The 15,316-nt window shown below is 54.3% G+C and overlaps 5 protein-coding genes across 5 annotated transcripts; 2 read left to right on the top strand and 3 right to left on the bottom strand.

The window, feature by feature from the left end:
* Positions 1–486: 486 nt before the first annotated feature.
* Positions 487–2,315, bottom strand: EsH8_VIII_000745 (C-22 sterol desaturase; the record flags this gene model as incomplete). The annotated part of the gene is made up of 5 exons (XM_083269787.1): positions 487–525; positions 580–863; positions 925–1,889; positions 1,940–2,090; positions 2,147–2,315. 5 exons carry the CDS (start codon positions 2,313–2,315, stop codon positions 487–489), a joined length of 1,608 nt encoding a protein of 535 aa, XP_083129555.1.
* A 5,649-nt stretch (positions 2,316–7,964) lies between these two features.
* EsH8_VIII_000744 (uncharacterized protein) lies at positions 7,965–8,327 on the top strand (the record flags this gene model as incomplete). Its single annotated transcript, XM_083269786.1, has 1 exon — positions 7,965–8,327. The coding sequence occupies one exon, from the start codon at positions 7,965–7,967 to the stop codon at positions 8,325–8,327; it is 363 nt and encodes a 120-aa protein (XP_083129554.1).
* Positions 8,328–8,766: 439 nt separating this feature from the next.
* Positions 8,767–10,255, bottom strand: EsH8_VIII_000743 (DASH complex subunit Ask1-domain-containing protein; the record flags this gene model as incomplete). The annotated part of the gene is made up of 4 exons (XM_083269785.1): positions 8,767–8,891; positions 8,947–9,934; positions 10,002–10,108; positions 10,168–10,255. 4 exons carry the CDS (start codon positions 10,253–10,255, stop codon positions 8,767–8,769), a joined length of 1,308 nt encoding a protein of 435 aa, XP_083129553.1.
* Positions 10,256–10,647: 392 nt separating this feature from the next.
* EsH8_VIII_000742 (Spc98 family-domain-containing protein) lies at positions 10,648–13,564 on the bottom strand (the record flags this gene model as incomplete). The annotated part of the gene is made up of 2 exons (XM_083269784.1): positions 10,648–13,385; positions 13,444–13,564. 2 exons carry the CDS (start codon positions 13,562–13,564, stop codon positions 10,648–10,650), a joined length of 2,859 nt encoding a protein of 952 aa, XP_083129552.1.
* A 479-nt stretch (positions 13,565–14,043) lies between these two features.
* On the top strand, positions 14,044–15,267 carry EsH8_VIII_000741 (chromatin modification-related protein EAF7-domain-containing protein; the record flags this gene model as incomplete). The annotated part of the gene is made up of 2 exons (XM_083269783.1): positions 14,044–14,263; positions 14,336–15,267. 2 exons carry the CDS (start codon positions 14,044–14,046, stop codon positions 15,265–15,267), a joined length of 1,152 nt encoding a protein of 383 aa, XP_083129551.1.
* Between the last annotated feature and the right edge of the window lie 49 nt (positions 15,268–15,316).

Genomic DNA, 15,316 nt, shown 5'->3' with positions numbered 1-15,316 from the left:
CAGCCGTGACAATGTCCCAGTTCCCGGGTGCGACGATGATACCTCAGCCGTGCTCTCCCTTCTCATCACTTTCCATGAAACCTCATGGTCATTAAATACGAACACTATTGAGGAGCAGGCGCCTTCATGATTTGAACTGTTTCATCATTGGCTCTATACTGAGTCTACACACAGCAGCATCGTTTTAGTCGGCCGTCTACCCGGAATCCTCATCTCGGAATCATGGTCCCGAGACAACCCAAGTTGATAGCATTGCCCCCCACCTTTTGAGGACCATGCCCTGAAATATTATGTACATCAAAAACGTGTATTACAAGTTGTAGTCTAGAGAGTTGGCATGGACCAATCTTTGACTCGAGTTTTACGAGCTTCCCGCTTCGTCAGCCTTTAAAATAGCGTCTGACGTCGACGGGGGCGCACTAGCGGAGATCCTGCAGCATCAGCCGCCGTTGCCGGCGCATAGTCTCGGAATGACTTCTAAAAGACCTATGCCTCGCGCTCCTTGAAGGTCAAGGGGCAGTCATCCTGCAAACGTTAGCATCCCATAATCGCTTTTCTTCAGAGCGACAGGAAACCTACCATGGGGAAAATGGTTGCAAAGACCTTGATCTCCTCAGACTTCGGCGTGGGGTGGTGCACCCAGTCCATGAGAACGGAGGCCTTGCCAATCATCAGAGCCAGGTTCAACTGGGCGTAAGTTTGGCCAATGCAGTAGTGAGGACCGGTTCCGAAAACGAGGAAGTTCTTGGCGCCCTTCTCCTCCGCGTCACCGGTGTAGTATCGCTCGGGGTCGAATTCGTCGGGACGGTCGTACACCTCGGGATCACGAAGCGAAGGGTAGACGGTGGGGATAACCATTGCGCCTGGATTCAAGTCAGCGACAGCCCAAACATCTCTATACCGACGAAACAAAGAGACACTTACCCTTGGGAACAGTGTACGTGGGAGTGATGGGGAAAGCCTTCTTGACGACGTAGGGGACCATGAGAACGGGAGGGCGGTAGCGGAGCAATTCGCGGACGACAGCACGGGTGTAAGTCAGGGACTCAAGCTGGTCCATGTTCAACTCGGCATGGCGGTTACCGTTGCGCACCTTCATGTTCTCGTCGCGAACTCGGTCAAGAATGTCGGGGCGCTGAGCCATGGTCTGGAAAAGCCAAGTGGCGGCGCTGCTGGTGGCATCCTGGGAGGCGAAGAGGAAAGTGAAGACGGTTTGCGCGATCTCATAATCGCTGAACTCGCGGAGAAGAGGGTGGGGCTTCTCAAGGCCCTCGGTCGAGCCGTTGGCCTCGGCCTCACGCCACGTCTTCGACTCAAGGATGGACTTGACCCAGGCGTCCATGATGCAAGTCACCTCACCTCCGGCAGCCATGCGAACCTTGCTCTTGGCAGAGCACTTGGCGAACTCGCCGATGACCATGTCGGAGGCCTTCTTTCCGTACCAGGGCTTGGTGAAAGGGAGGATGACAGGGAAGTTGACGAGCTCGAGAGCCTCGGTGATGAGGAAGTAGTCAGAAGAGATCTTGCGAACAGCCTCATCCGAGATGTAGTGGCCGACGAAGGTGCGGCAAGAAACGGCGGTCATGACGTCGCGGAAAGCAGGCATGTAGGGGGTAGGCTTGCCGCCGGCATCCTTGGTGATCTGGAGGAACTCCTGGAAGTACTGCTTGTAAACTGCCTCCTGGCCAGGCAGATAGGAGGCCAGGGCTTGGCGAGTGAAAAGGCCGTTGAGGCCCTTGCGGAAATCGACGTGCGGCTTGCCGTCGAGGAAAACCCAGTTGGTCGGACCGAGGAGCTTGTGGGCAACGTCGACAACGCATGGCTTGACGTAGCCGGGCGAGTTGAAGACCTTGCGAGCCATGTCACGGGTCGAAGCGATGACGACGAACCTACGGCGGTCAGCGGATACATCAACCAGAGGGGCATGGGGGTCGCGAACTTGTGGAAGACGGAGACACAGCTGAGAGGACCGCTGGCCCACTTGGCCTTGTACTCGGAGAACTTGGGGTTCACGGACTCCAAAAAGGGGCCAATGAAGGGCATCTTGAACATAGGTCCGGCGATGGAGCCCTTGGACGTGATGTAGCTGACTGTTCTATGTCAGGTACTGCATATCTTTGAGTGTGGCCATGGGCGCATAGCTTACTCTGGTCATATGCGACTGCGATGGCGAGCAGGGTGAAGAGAATGGTCCAGGCGCTAGCGTTTGTCACCCTCTCGATCACATAGTCGACCTGAGGAGGGATGTTGACGTTGCCAAGCTTGGCGTTGGCATTGGCCAACACCGAAGTGAAGGTGGTTGTGTTGGAATCCATCGTGGTCGGCTTGGGTATTGGGATCGGGATGTTTTCGAAAGACAGGCCGGCCGGAAACACTTGGGAGGAAAAAACAACACCAAGGCGCGAAAGGGTCGGTCGACGGCTCAGGCGCAGCGCAGGACGAAGGGGTGATTCGCGCTGTTCAGTTGGTTCCTCAGAAAGGAGACAGCAAAGGGGATGCCGCGCGAAGTTGGTGATATGAGCAACACTCTCAGTGGAGGTTGAATGCACCAGGAGAGGGATGTAGGAGAGAAGGGTTTGTTCAAAGATTAGAGAAGGGAGTTGATCACCCTGGCTGGACATTGATGGGGACGGGGGACATGGGAGTGAGTGGATACCCGGACGGCGTTGTGAGTGTGGTAGGCCAAGTCAACTCCCAAGACGGGTCACTGGGATGTACCTGTACCTGTACCCGCACCCTCCCTACCTTCTTCGTCCCACACCGGCGCGGACGGGGTCCTTTCCTGTGTTGACAACAGTGTTTAGCAGACAACGGGCAGGCGGGTTCCGCAAGCCAACTGCGACCGGGAGCAGAGAACGCGATCAAAATGCGATGGAATTGTGGGCTGCCCCGTTAAAACCTGGGATTATCATTATTGTTTTTTTTTTTTCGAGAATTTTTTAAACCTTCAGTACGACCTCGCTCATGCCTCGTGTGTGTTTAGGGGTCGGTGAGGTGTGCAGGGACTCACTCGCTTTCGCATACCCAGGTCCCTCACCCTGCGCCTTCCTCGCAGAGTTAAGCTAAACTTTGCCTTACCCCGGGTATCTATCTTTCTATCTTTGAGATTTATTTGAGTGTTTGTCCTCGGGTTGCGGGAAGTTTGGTTAGTCTCGCAAGCACGCTTCTCGTTGGTACCTACCTACCTACCTACCACCCCTGGCGACATCTGGATGGAGGGAAATGAACTGGCGGGGGGAGTTGGGCGTCAGTCACGAAGATATCACGATGTATGTATCCCGACGATGGGCTCGGGTGGCCGGGAGGTCTCGTCCGCCGACCAGCATCTAGTAAATATCGATTGGCAATTTGGTTTCCTTCCAGCTTCTGCATTAGCCTGCACAGGTTCTGATGGCTTTGCGCTGCGCTGCGCGCAGCCAGACGGGCTAGTGTCGAAATTTGTTGGGTCCGACTAGCCTTGCCTCGTTTCGTTTAGGGAGGCATTGCCCATAACCATGTGCAGGCCATGCCTTCGGGGGACAGCTCGTCTCCGAGAGACCCAAGAACCTGCCCATTCAGTCCCCGGTCCAGCACCATTCCTCGGCGGTGGCACGGCGTTGCCTGTCAAACCCCGGGTTGAATGACTTTCTGTCCTGTCTTATTGGACGCGCTGCTTTGTCGGCAGCACACAGTCAATGGGTGAAAGCCCCGATGGCGCAAGACGTGGGGTTTGCCATGGCCACGACCCCTGAATCTGGTGTAATGCGAAATTGGATTCTGGTGCTGTCCAGCAGCGCCAACCCATCAGTATGGATCAATCGCTTCTCTCTCTTTCCACGTATCCGTACGGATACCTACATAGTACATACGACCGTCACACATCATTGACTGAAGCGAGGAGTCGCAGCATATCGATTTTTGTCTTCGGTTTCTCTTCTCGCTACTGTTAGTAGTGGTAGGCCCGTGCAGGTATTCATTTACCTATACCAATCAACAAAACTAGACAGCTAGTACGGAGTACGCTGCTTGGCTTGGCTTCCACTGTCAACTGTCACCGTGTGTCCCCTAACCCACCAACTAGAGGCAGACAAACTAACACAAGCCCAACCAAGCCCCCCCTAGCGAGACATCGACTTGTATCGTGTACAAGGCGTCTACTTTTCCAACCATGGCCCAATGTGGCGTCCGTCGTTGAACTACTAATTCTGCATAGTAGTGTCGACCACCACCCATGGCCCCGATACATCTTTGGTGGATGTTGTTGTTTCATAAAACATATGCAAATGGTGTGCATAACCCGGCCTTATTTCGCAACGGGACGCACAGCTTGTCCGAAGTGGAATTCTCTCCCGCTCACTCAGCGACGTACGTGCTATGCAATCTCTCTGCTGGAACAATAGAAGTCGTGCAATGCTACCCACCTAGTAGCCGCTTTTGTCGTTCCATTGGCCAATCCATCAGGGACGGTAGCTACCCCTGACCTGGTGGCATCTGTCGGCCGGGCCAATCAGGTGACCTGATCTCCTGTTGGCTCCGTCTGCTCGCACGCACCAGAGATGAATGCCTCATACGAATACGAATCACCCCTCCTTCCTTTGATAAGCACGCATTTGATAAGCGACCGCTCAACATGGCGGGGTAAATGCCTGATCAACGTCCACCGCCTTTGTGGCTGCCGAGCGCGCCGCCCTACCTAGACCGCCCTCCAGAATGTGATGACGCCGGTTGAGGCTCTGATTAAGGTTTGTGGAGGTTTGTCGACACAGACCACCTTACCACCGCTGCGGGACATAAATCATGCCCACATTGCTGCAGTGCCGTGCAGCTATCTCTGGGAGCATCGAGGGCGTAAACCACATTTGTACCCGACGGCAGCCTCGTCAACGCCTTTCAAGCTCCGGATGGTTTCTACCGCCATAAGGGAGGGAGGTGCATCGCGTTCATCCCATTCAGACTGCGGAAGCACCCTTCCAGTCGGGCTTTGTCGTCTAGTTGCCGTGGTCCGTCTGATTGTCATTCTCTATAAAAATGACTATACCGCCCTTCCAATTGCCGAGTGATAATCACTCGACTAAATAGGCCAGAGGAAAATTGATAAATCGGGCGGTGCCCAGGCAACGTCTCCGAGATCCGCCTTCCCTTGGTTGCATCCTGGGAATGGCTTCATATCGTTGCCTGATGTCAACGATTGCTGACTTCCATTCGGCTCGAGATGATACGATCAACACAGTGCTCGCCGTCAAGGGCATCTGCTGGGCATTTTATACTGGCGATGCCGGCTGCCAGTTCTTCAGCAGCACCGGCATCCCGACAGCACTGACCAGCAAGATCAAACACGGGACGTTGATCGCCCACCACTAGAAATCGTGAGAAATCGTCGCTGGCTGCAAACATCGTATATCCTACTCGCGGGCGACGGGGCGGCCCGGAGCGGACGTCGACCGCCACGCCATTAGATATTAGGCCGTCCCATTCCGTCAAAGAATCCAGCGCCACAACACGTTCTCATCTCATTGCTCGACAGCCTTTGTCTTCGGGCCAGGATCCATTTTCTCAAACTTGGTCATGTCATTGAAGCTCTTGCTGCAGCTTTCACGGAAGACTCAATCTCTTGGACGCCTGCACCAGTATCGTCAGTCTCGGGGCAGTGATGTTCTGATACGCTCACGGGAAGCAGCAAGTATGACTGTCATTTCACTTCGCCTGCCCATATGATGACTTGCCACCGTAACCCTCGGTGAGTTGGAGATCGTACACAGGCCGCCCCGTATATTATGGCTAGGTCGTTCTGTTCATTGTCCTTGTTTCGGGAGTGTTGTCTCCCGCACACGCGCCCGAGATTCAACGCAAGTAAACCGAGGAGCGAGAAGGAGGCGACGCTCATCAAATGTCATAGCACAAAAGCAGCCATCATTTTCAGTTCGAGATTTCTGTCTCCCGGGGTGGCCGAATGCCGCGTAGACTCACAAGGAGAGGGGGAGGGTATCAATGCACTTCATTTCAGGATGGTGCGAACTGTCGAATAGCCAGCAGGCGGGTTCTTCTTGATATTATTTAAACTTCAACACGGATCGATACAAAGAAAATGGATAATCCCTGGGAAGGGAGATAAGCCCGGGTAGGAAGAAGGTTCATATTGTTGCAGCATAGGAAATGAAGTGATGGGCAAGTTGCGCGTCGCTTTGTGTGCAACTACGCCGCAACTAGCCAGCCACGCGGCCCGCCAAGAATTCATGACGGCCAACTGTGCGACGGAGCACACCATTGCGTCGTCACCTACGAAATGCGAACAAGCATGCACCACTACAGAATTAAGCTTGTTTTTGCCGAACTGATCAAGGATTTCGGGTCCAACTGCCCAGGGTCACGATTCCACTTCGGACGGTTGACGGTTGACGGTTGACGTCCGGCTAATTATCGAAGGAACGGTCACTTGATCGAACAGTCACGGGCTGGGAACGGGTTTAAGCCGGAACATCACGGCAACTGCTGAGGCACTGTCTTCTCCGGACGCGGCTATGAACGGAACCCGGCTCGTTACGGGATCAAGGTAACGGACACCATTTGCGGGTGTTGCCTTGTGTTGCGAACCTCATGACTGTCAGCGGCCCAAATTTGGGCATGGCCCTAGAAAAGCTCCCGGAGACGTGAGCGACTCGGCGCCGTGGAAGCCAAGTAAGCCTTCGTCGCCCGGCCCCACAGGGCATTACGAAACAAACTCGGCCATTGTGGTGTGGTGTGGCTCCCTTGTCCTCGTCCCTGTAAGTCCCAAATGCGGAAGAGCGGCGGGTGCACTGCAGTGTAACATGCCTCCTCCGGGTGACTCAATCTCGGATATGAGCGGAGGAGGAGGACGTGGTAGTGCTACACAAATCGAGGCCGACTGAGGGGGGAGTACGCAAGAAAGAAAATTTTTGCTGTGACAAGGAAAGTAATTCTCTCGCTCTCGACAGGGTGTTCTCCGGCGAGGTTTCCGGGATACGGTACCCGGGCCGCACGCAACATCCACACCTAGCTCCGGCTCCAGTTCCACACCACCTCGTTTGGTTGGTGAACCAAACGACAAGCTTTCGCGGCCTGGCCGGCGGCAGTGCTGCGGCCTGAGGATGATTCACACACGTCAGTCCCTGAGGCCAAACGATGAGGGACGCACAGGCAAGACTGCCATGAGCGGCACAGGCAGCCGATTATACCAGCCACGAGTGCAGCCCCAGGCACCCACGGCAAATCATCACGCAGTCATTCCAGTCAGCCCCGTCGTCGGCGAGGGGGGTGCCACATCATGCACACACGCATACATCTACCGGCGCAGTTTGGTATGTCGCGCTTACCCTCCACGGGGCTGTCATAGGTGCATGAGGTAGGCATCGTGCGTAATGACTCACGAAGAAATGTAAGAAAGCAGAATTGGATTAGAATCTTGCGATCCACAGCTCCTCTTCTTGTTGTCATCCCTGGATATGCCCAGCCGTCCGGGAAGGGTGCCTGCGGCTCACCGTGTATGCCTTGACCCGAACCCGGCCGACAACCCCGTGGGCGACGCGGGCAGACGTGTGGCTTCCCTCCATATCCTTGGAGTGACGCATACGGCAACGATGGAGGTTGACGTTTGCCGAGTTGACCACTGGGGTGTCGGACTGTCGAAGGTTGTTTTGTGGAGTCTCAGACCTTGCAGACGCGTTCCTAAGTCTGCCGGGCGAGTTCAATGTGTGTGTAAGTCGTGTAGTGCTCTCCTCGTAGACCCGGGTGAGGATCGAGTTTGTATAAGTATATGCCCCTTTTCGTCCTGAGGTTTGAGATTTTGGTTTGGATCATCATCACTCAGATCTAAAAGACAAACAAACATACAAACAAACATACAAACAAACACACAAGCAGACAAAGCAAACAAACTGCTATTACAAGCTTTCTCACAAACACTTCAAGCTTCTCATACGCAAGTCTCAACCTCCACCGCAAACATCACCGCCAACACCACCGCCGCCATGTCCGCAATGCACTCCAACTTCTCCAGCTCCGTCACCGGCGATAAGCGCCACAGCTATGCCATGCTCTCCGCCCTCCAGCAGGCTAGCAATAACAACAACAACAACAACGCCGCCACTTCTTCTTACTCCCAAACACAGTCCCACCAAAAGGAGGCCGACGCCGCCTCGGTCTCGACCTTCTCCAGCTCCGTCTCCCTCCTGAAGGACAAGCTCCACCGTTCCCACCACTCGGAGTCGTCCTCGGCGTCCAAGAAGTCTGCTTCTCTGGTGGCTCGCCAACGAGCCGCCGAGGACGCGAACGCCCAGGCTTTGACATCGCAGTCCGCCTACTGGACTTCTTCTGTTCGCAACGACCTGTAAACAAAGAGAGGGAATTTGTGGGGGAGGGAGCCTGACGATGGCATTGTCACTTTAGGCTCGGGGGGTGGTTTTTTTCCTTCCATTACTGCCACCCCCCTGAGCGAGTTTTGTTATTTACTAAACGGGTGCTTTTGGGAGTTTGGGCTTCTCCTTTGTATTTAGACAAGTGCGAGAAAAGAGACAGCGAGACCAAGGATGGGATGCTTCCGGACGGAATGCTTCTTGGACTGTCCAACACATTGAAAATCGGCGACGGTAAAGGATGGGCAGTATTTCAATTTGTAGCAAAAGAATATGGACGCCTGCGGGAGGTCTGGGGCAAGGCGAACGGTTCTCGATTTTCGATTTAACGGGTATCTTATCTAGCACTGGCCCTTCTCATATTTAATAGGCAAGGGGGTTTCCTTTAGTTTCCTACTATATCAATCAAAGACTGCAGTTAAAAGCTTTCATCGAGAATGTCTTGGTTCATTTTGACCATCGTGGGGCTGTACTCCGAACTATCCGGCTCAGCGCCCGCCGTGAGCAGAATGTCATCAACGATGCGCTTGCTTGCCTCTCGAGCTAATTCTTTCGTCAACCGGCTGAACCTATATGGATCAAAACTACATCTACTTACCGGGTGTTTGAAGAAGTTTCGACGGAGGCAGCGCAAACTGTATCGTCTTTGGCGGGCTCATGCCGCCATACAGAGCCCGGCCCTCATCGCTGTCGCTATCCCAGTCGATCTCATACTTTTGCTTTCCGAACCCACCGCCAATGTCGGTTGTCGTGTCATCGTCGTAGCCACCCTTGGGGGCGAACACGTCCTTCGTCTTCCGACCCGTAGCAGGAGTCTGGACGCTCACGCCCGGGGTGCGCGGCCCCGCGGACGCAGTCGCAGCAGCGAGACGTTGCCGAGCGTTACTCTTTGCTGGTGACATGAAGGCCGCGCTGCGCAGCGTGGGCACGGCCATTACGGGCGACGACATGGGTGAGTCACGCCCCCACGCCGGTACGTCTTCTTCTTTCTGTTTGCTCTTCTCCTCTCGCTTGAGCGGTGAGACGCGGTAGGTGGGCCCTTTGTGTGGCGTGGCCTGGATACGGAATGTCTTGTCGAGCATGCGGTGCATCAGAGGATCCTTGTGATGTTGCTGCTGCGGTGCGAACGAGGAGCGCGGTGTCATAGACATGTCCGGCAACCGAGCCGTGTGCTGCGCGAAGAGAACCGTCGAGTCCTCCTCCAGACCAAGGTCCTCATCTTCATCATCCTCCTCGTGCGGGGCGGGCGGCTCGCCCTTGAGCTCGCGCTTGAGCGCTTCGTAGGGAGACTCGAGGCTGGAGAACTGTGGTTTGATCGTCTTGGTTTTAGGCGGTCGGGGCGTGCTGCCCGTGAGGTCGTTGTCGTCAAGAACGGAATCCTCGGCGTGAAACGTGGACTCGGCAGCCGATGCCATGGTTACGTCTTCGGCGTCTTCGTGTCGTTGGGGCGTGCGGGTGTAGTCCATATTTGACTCGTCTTGCACGGACGACTCCTCGGTCGCGCCGGTCTCGTCTTCGTCGTTGGCTAGCTCCTCATAACCAGAGAGCGAGACATTGGCTGAGGCCTCGAAGAATTGCTTCCAGAACTGAGGGGTTGCTTTACGTTAGCCCATGGTTGCAGTGACTGTTGCTACCCTCAGGGCCATGGCGTACCTTTGAAGCATCCCAAACATTTCTTGAGTGCTCGCCGTATTGCTCGACGATGGGCAATATGCTCGTAGTGACGATCCGATGCGCTTTGCTGAAATTGGAGTCGATCTCTGAGGAACATATCAGTTTACCCAACAGACCGACTATTCTTCGCTGTGGTTCTGTTTACCTTGCAGAGTGAGAGTGATGGATTGTTCCAGCTTCTCCAACTCTTCTGTAAGAGTCAGGTTCCTAGCCGAAGGGCCGGGACGAGCCATGTCGTATGCTACTCTTGGTTGGATTCGGATTGTTGGGCGCAAAAGACGGTTTGCTTTTGTTTTGTTAAAGTAAGGGTTTCGTCCAATAACGAAAAGTAAATCAACAACGCGAGCAGCGGGGTGGGACGCGCGATGCGGGGCAATTTTTGGGAAAGCCGCCCAGGGGGCATCACAATGGCGGGGCACTCCCGTCCAGATCCCGTGCCGGGGCCGTCTAAGTTTCTGTTATTGGAAACTGCCACGAAGAGCATTGTTCCGAGCATTGCCATACATTAAGACCAAATTAATCTCTGCTTCACAAACAAACAGATTAAAACGCGTTAAGCCTTCATTCTTTCAACGCTTGGGGGTATCTATCCATTCATCAATGTGGGCATCCTTCGCGCCTAACTTCATGCCTTCGAGTAGTAGCCGAACATATCTAGCTTCAGAAGTAGCTGTGCAATCGGGTTATCCTCCAAGGTGTCAATTCTCCCCGAGTTGCCTTTATCACCGACTGCATCTTTCTTGGTCCCATAATCTCCCTTTTCACTCAGCCCCCTGCAAACCGTTAGGAACACTTCGACGTTTCGCCTGAAGGCCTTGTAAAGACCCCTCGCAGTTGCATCATCATCCTGGCTACGAGAACCTTGCCCATCGGCTCGGAGCCGGGAGTACTTGGCAAACTTTAGAACGACCCGGAAGATATCGTCAAGAAGTTTGAGCACAGGCTGTTGCCGTTTTCGCAGAAGCAGTGCTAGCATGATTTGGTCAAGGACTTGAGAATGATGTTCCCGTAGACGGTCAGGGCTAAGCGCTGATCCGGATGGCGTGTCGTAATCGTCATTACTCAAGTCAGACTCAACTTTATCCAACAGGCCTCCAAAGGCCTGCCATGGCAACTCAATCCCAATATCGAAGATGTAGGAGTTGAGGCTGGAGATAAAGTGACGAGCCTCATAGCAGAATCGGACAGACACATCCTCGACATCTTGCCAACCCGACTCTCTAGCGGTGACGTCGCGAAAGAGGCGATTGACGGTATACTGCATCCGCAGCACCCGAAGCAGCAGCTTGAATATCCGGTCGTACTGCACCAAAACGATGGGCGTAATGATTGCCCCTAATGCCGGTGGGGATTTGTAAGATAACCGCAGAAAGTCAAGCGCTTCTAACCCATCAGGGTCCATACACTTGTCGATCTCTTCGTTGGACAAACTCCGGACCCCAAAACTCAGATCCCCGGGAAGCTCATTCTTCTCTCCGTCTCGAGGGTTTGAGTCTTCTTGGACGGGGCCCTCGTAGCTTTCCGTCAAAACTCCCATCAGTGCCAGTCGCAACTCAGAGCTAGCAGGTGGCCAAGTGTCCCTGCCACTTAAACGCAGTCCCATAACTCCGCCTTGGCGAGCAACACCGGTTTGTCTCTCTGCTGTCTCGAGATCTGGGTCGAAAAGTGCATGTGAAAGGCGGCTACAAAAGAAGCCGTTACCAAGCAAGTGGAAATCCTTTTGCAGCTTCAAATGGTCACGGAGGTTGTGACATGTAAAGAGCAACTTCAAACTTTCTCTCCCCACAACTCTAGACTGTGCAGATATGATAGATCCGAACGAAAGAACTGGAAGCAATGACCAATGCGGTGTAAAATCGGTACCAGCACTTTCGGCCTCTGTTGTAACATCAGACAAGCTTCCCCTAATAATGATACCCAGCGGATCGTCTGATGTCGAGTCGGCGATTGGCTGTGCAAGGTCTTGTATGGATGCGACCAGTCTATCTTGCAACCGAGCTTCATCTAGACCGAAAAGCTGCAGCTGGTACGTCGTTGAACCACTTATCGGCCAGGCTGGTGCCTCGAGCTTTGCCGACGCTTCTGAGACGTAGGACTTGATAGCTTCTCGCAGTGCCCGCTCGTACAAGTGGACTTTGGTTTCCAGCTGAACAATTAAGTCCCAGTCAAACAACCACTCCACCATCGGAGGCATGCTCGATGAAATGATATTGGACTGTGCCAAGGGATTATCGGGATGAGTTGACCTTATAAAACGGAGGTTTCGTCCAACTTCGAATAGAGACTTAACCACGTCTTCTGGCATGAAGTTGGGTATTCGTTGCATATCCAGGCGAAAATCAACTTCTTCAACTTCGTCCCCAAAGTCGTCGATGTAAGTCTCAGACTCGACCTTGACAAAGCCTTTCTGTCTTCCGACCTCGTGCTTGCTCAGTGGCACGCCAACCTCGCGCCGTGTGCCGATCCACTCTTCAACAAGCTCGGTCCAAGGTCTTGACACCCGCCGCAGCACTTCACGCATCATGTCTCTCAGATGGATCTCGGCATACTCAGCAGACTGTGCCTGCTGGAATACAATCACAAACACGTCTTCGTCGAGATGGCCTTTTCGTATCTTTGACACCAAAGATTCGAACTGACGTAGGATGGTATATATTTGTGCCACAAGCGATTGAACCTGAAGGATCGACCGTGGATGTTGGTGGTGCAATGCGATACTGCTCTGTATCACTAAAAGTGCCTTGTCCATGGCACTCGCCAAAGCAACACGGCAGGGGGTTGGGTGCTTTAGGTATGTCGTATCGACGAATCTCCGCAGTCGGCGGTATGTATTCCCACACTTCAAGCATGAACGTTGAACCGCCTGGATGAGCTTCCCAGAATATGCCGGTATTCTGGCCTGTGGCAAAGCTGGCTTGAAGGTCTCTTGGTTGTCTTGCCAGGAGAAGAAGACTGACTCTCTCCCGAGAGCAAGAGCCAGCAACGCATTACAATACGGGCCTGCCTCCACCACGGGAATATCGGTACTGCCAATCTGAAAAGGGTCTCCTTTAAGCCCAATCAAGGCATCAAACGCCTCTGGGCCAGCTTCCGTTATGAAGAGGGGCTTGGCCGAAGAAGCATCGGGGGATTCGAACCCCTCCCAAGTTCTGTATTGCGGAGACTTGTAAGCGGGCTTGTCGAGAGCCAACCAAAAATCGCCCGTATGAGCTTCTTCAACATCCAGCGGTTCTTGGGGGGTCGGGTTCGGAATCTCTATCGTGTCTGACTCCTCTTGCTCCGGGGCCGGATCTATCGTAGGAAGCGTGAAAAGCTCGCTGGGCTGGGGGTCGGGTAAATTGTATAGAGGGGACGATTCTTTTTCTACGCGGCCAAATGGTCAGTAAGAAAGACAAGATTCTGGAGGGTTGAGTAGGAAAACCTTTCAAATTGAGGGCAAAGAAACCAGTATCGGCATGGCGCAGCGGGTTCTCTAGCCATTTGGATGGCTCCCAGAAGTCCGGGATCGCAAAGACATTGGCAGATTCATCTTCCTCGGACATGATTGCGCCGATAGAATGGTTGCGTTGCAAAGCATTGGTACTGGTGAATACGGAGCGCAGCCTGCGATCAATGACATAACATCTTCAGCATTCTGGTGCTGTATGACGTTCGTTTCACACCGCACGATCCAAAGAGCCGAGAAAGTCGCGGGCCCCCGCGACGCGACTGGCGCGTCGCACTCCTAGGCTCAAAGCACTAAAGGACCCCTGCAGTTTCCCGGCTCTGAGTGGTCATCCCCGCATATGCAGCCCCTGGCACCTGAAAAGGTACCCGGGAACGCCAAAGCAACGGGCGAAGCTTTGATCTGCTGAAGCTCCAGTCCTGGGCTCTGATAATTTGGTTTTCAACATTCATTCTCACGACCGTTGGACAAGGACACACCACAGCCTCCACGCCGCAATTGAACAGCTCTTTCCCTTCATATTCAGCCGAATATAAATTCGAGGATTTGCGACGTCCTCATTGGCCACCCGTTGCGATGCCTCCCAAAAAGAAGGCGCGCAGCAGCGCCTCGGCTGTCGCGACGCCAACGCCAGCTCGCGACGAAGATGCCATGGACGTTGATACCCCAGCTGCCGACACTCCCACCGCCACTGCGCCCGTAGTCAAACCATCCTCTGACGAATGGCCGAATAACTTATGGACCGACGATCAACTGTCATCACTCTTCAAGGGAGTCATCAGGTGGAAACCGGCGGGCAAGTCGACCCATGTCCTCGTGTCCTCGTGATTTAGAACCGGGCCATTGAAGCTGACTCGGCCGGTCATAGGCATGCACAAGCACTTCAGAATGATCGCTATCAGCGAACACCTGCGGAATCACGGCATAGACCCGGACTTCTACACCCATACGCGCATTCCACACATCTGGACGAAGCTGCGTACCTTCTACGACCTCAAAACGATTGACCAGCGCGAAGATTTCTACGATGCGCAGGAGGACGACAACTATGACGACCGCTTCAAGGAGTTCGCTTTACCATATGACGAATTTGACGATATGATGATGGAGCGCCGCCTGGCGGATCCCAGCGAGCCCCCGACCTCCCCACCCGAGCTCGAGCTCACACCGCCACCGCCGTCTCCTGGTGGTAGCAACACTGGCAACAGCAGAAGGAGGAAGCGCGCGTCCACTGTCACCAAGACTCGTGCCAGTACCGTCGAAGATACGGAGGACGGGGACACAGAGACTGCGTCACCACCGCCCAAGTCTGCCAGGGTGGCCAGGAGTCAGAAGCGGGCTGCCGGCAAGGCCAAGGCTGAGAAGGCTGAGAAGAAGGTCGAAAAACCCGAGAAAGCTGGGAAGTCGGGGAAACCTGGAAAAGGTGGAAAGGCTGGAAAGGCCGAGTCGACAAATTCCGAAGAGGACGGGGATGACGACGAGGATGACGACGAGGACGAAGACGAAGACGAGAAGGAGGAAGAAGAAGAAGAAGAAGGAGGGGGTGACGACGATGAAGGAGATGACGGAGATGACGGCGACGAGGAGGGGGACGAGGAAGGAGATGGAGCGGACGGCAGCGACTCGGGCGACTCGGGCGATTCCGACGATGAGGGGGGTGATGAGGAGGAAGCAGAAGACGAGGAAGATGAGGATAGCGCCGAGGAAAGCGGCACTCCGGTGTCGCGGGCAACAAGGGGTGCTGCTCGAGGCCGTGCTAGAGGCAGGGGCCGAGGCAGAGCAAGGGGGCGAGGACGTTAAGAAAGCTCCCATTACGAGTGGTTTTGCGACATCAAAGTCTGGCAATTGT

Source organism: Colletotrichum jinshuiense, chromosome 8 (assembly GCF_051148585.1).
Source record: "Colletotrichum jinshuiense chromosome 8, complete sequence".
Taxonomy (NCBI): Eukaryota; Fungi; Ascomycota; class Sordariomycetes; order Glomerellales; family Glomerellaceae; genus Colletotrichum; species Colletotrichum jinshuiense.
The sequence above is the reverse complement of the archived record's forward strand: the minus strand, read 5'-3'. Positions and strand labels throughout refer to the sequence as shown.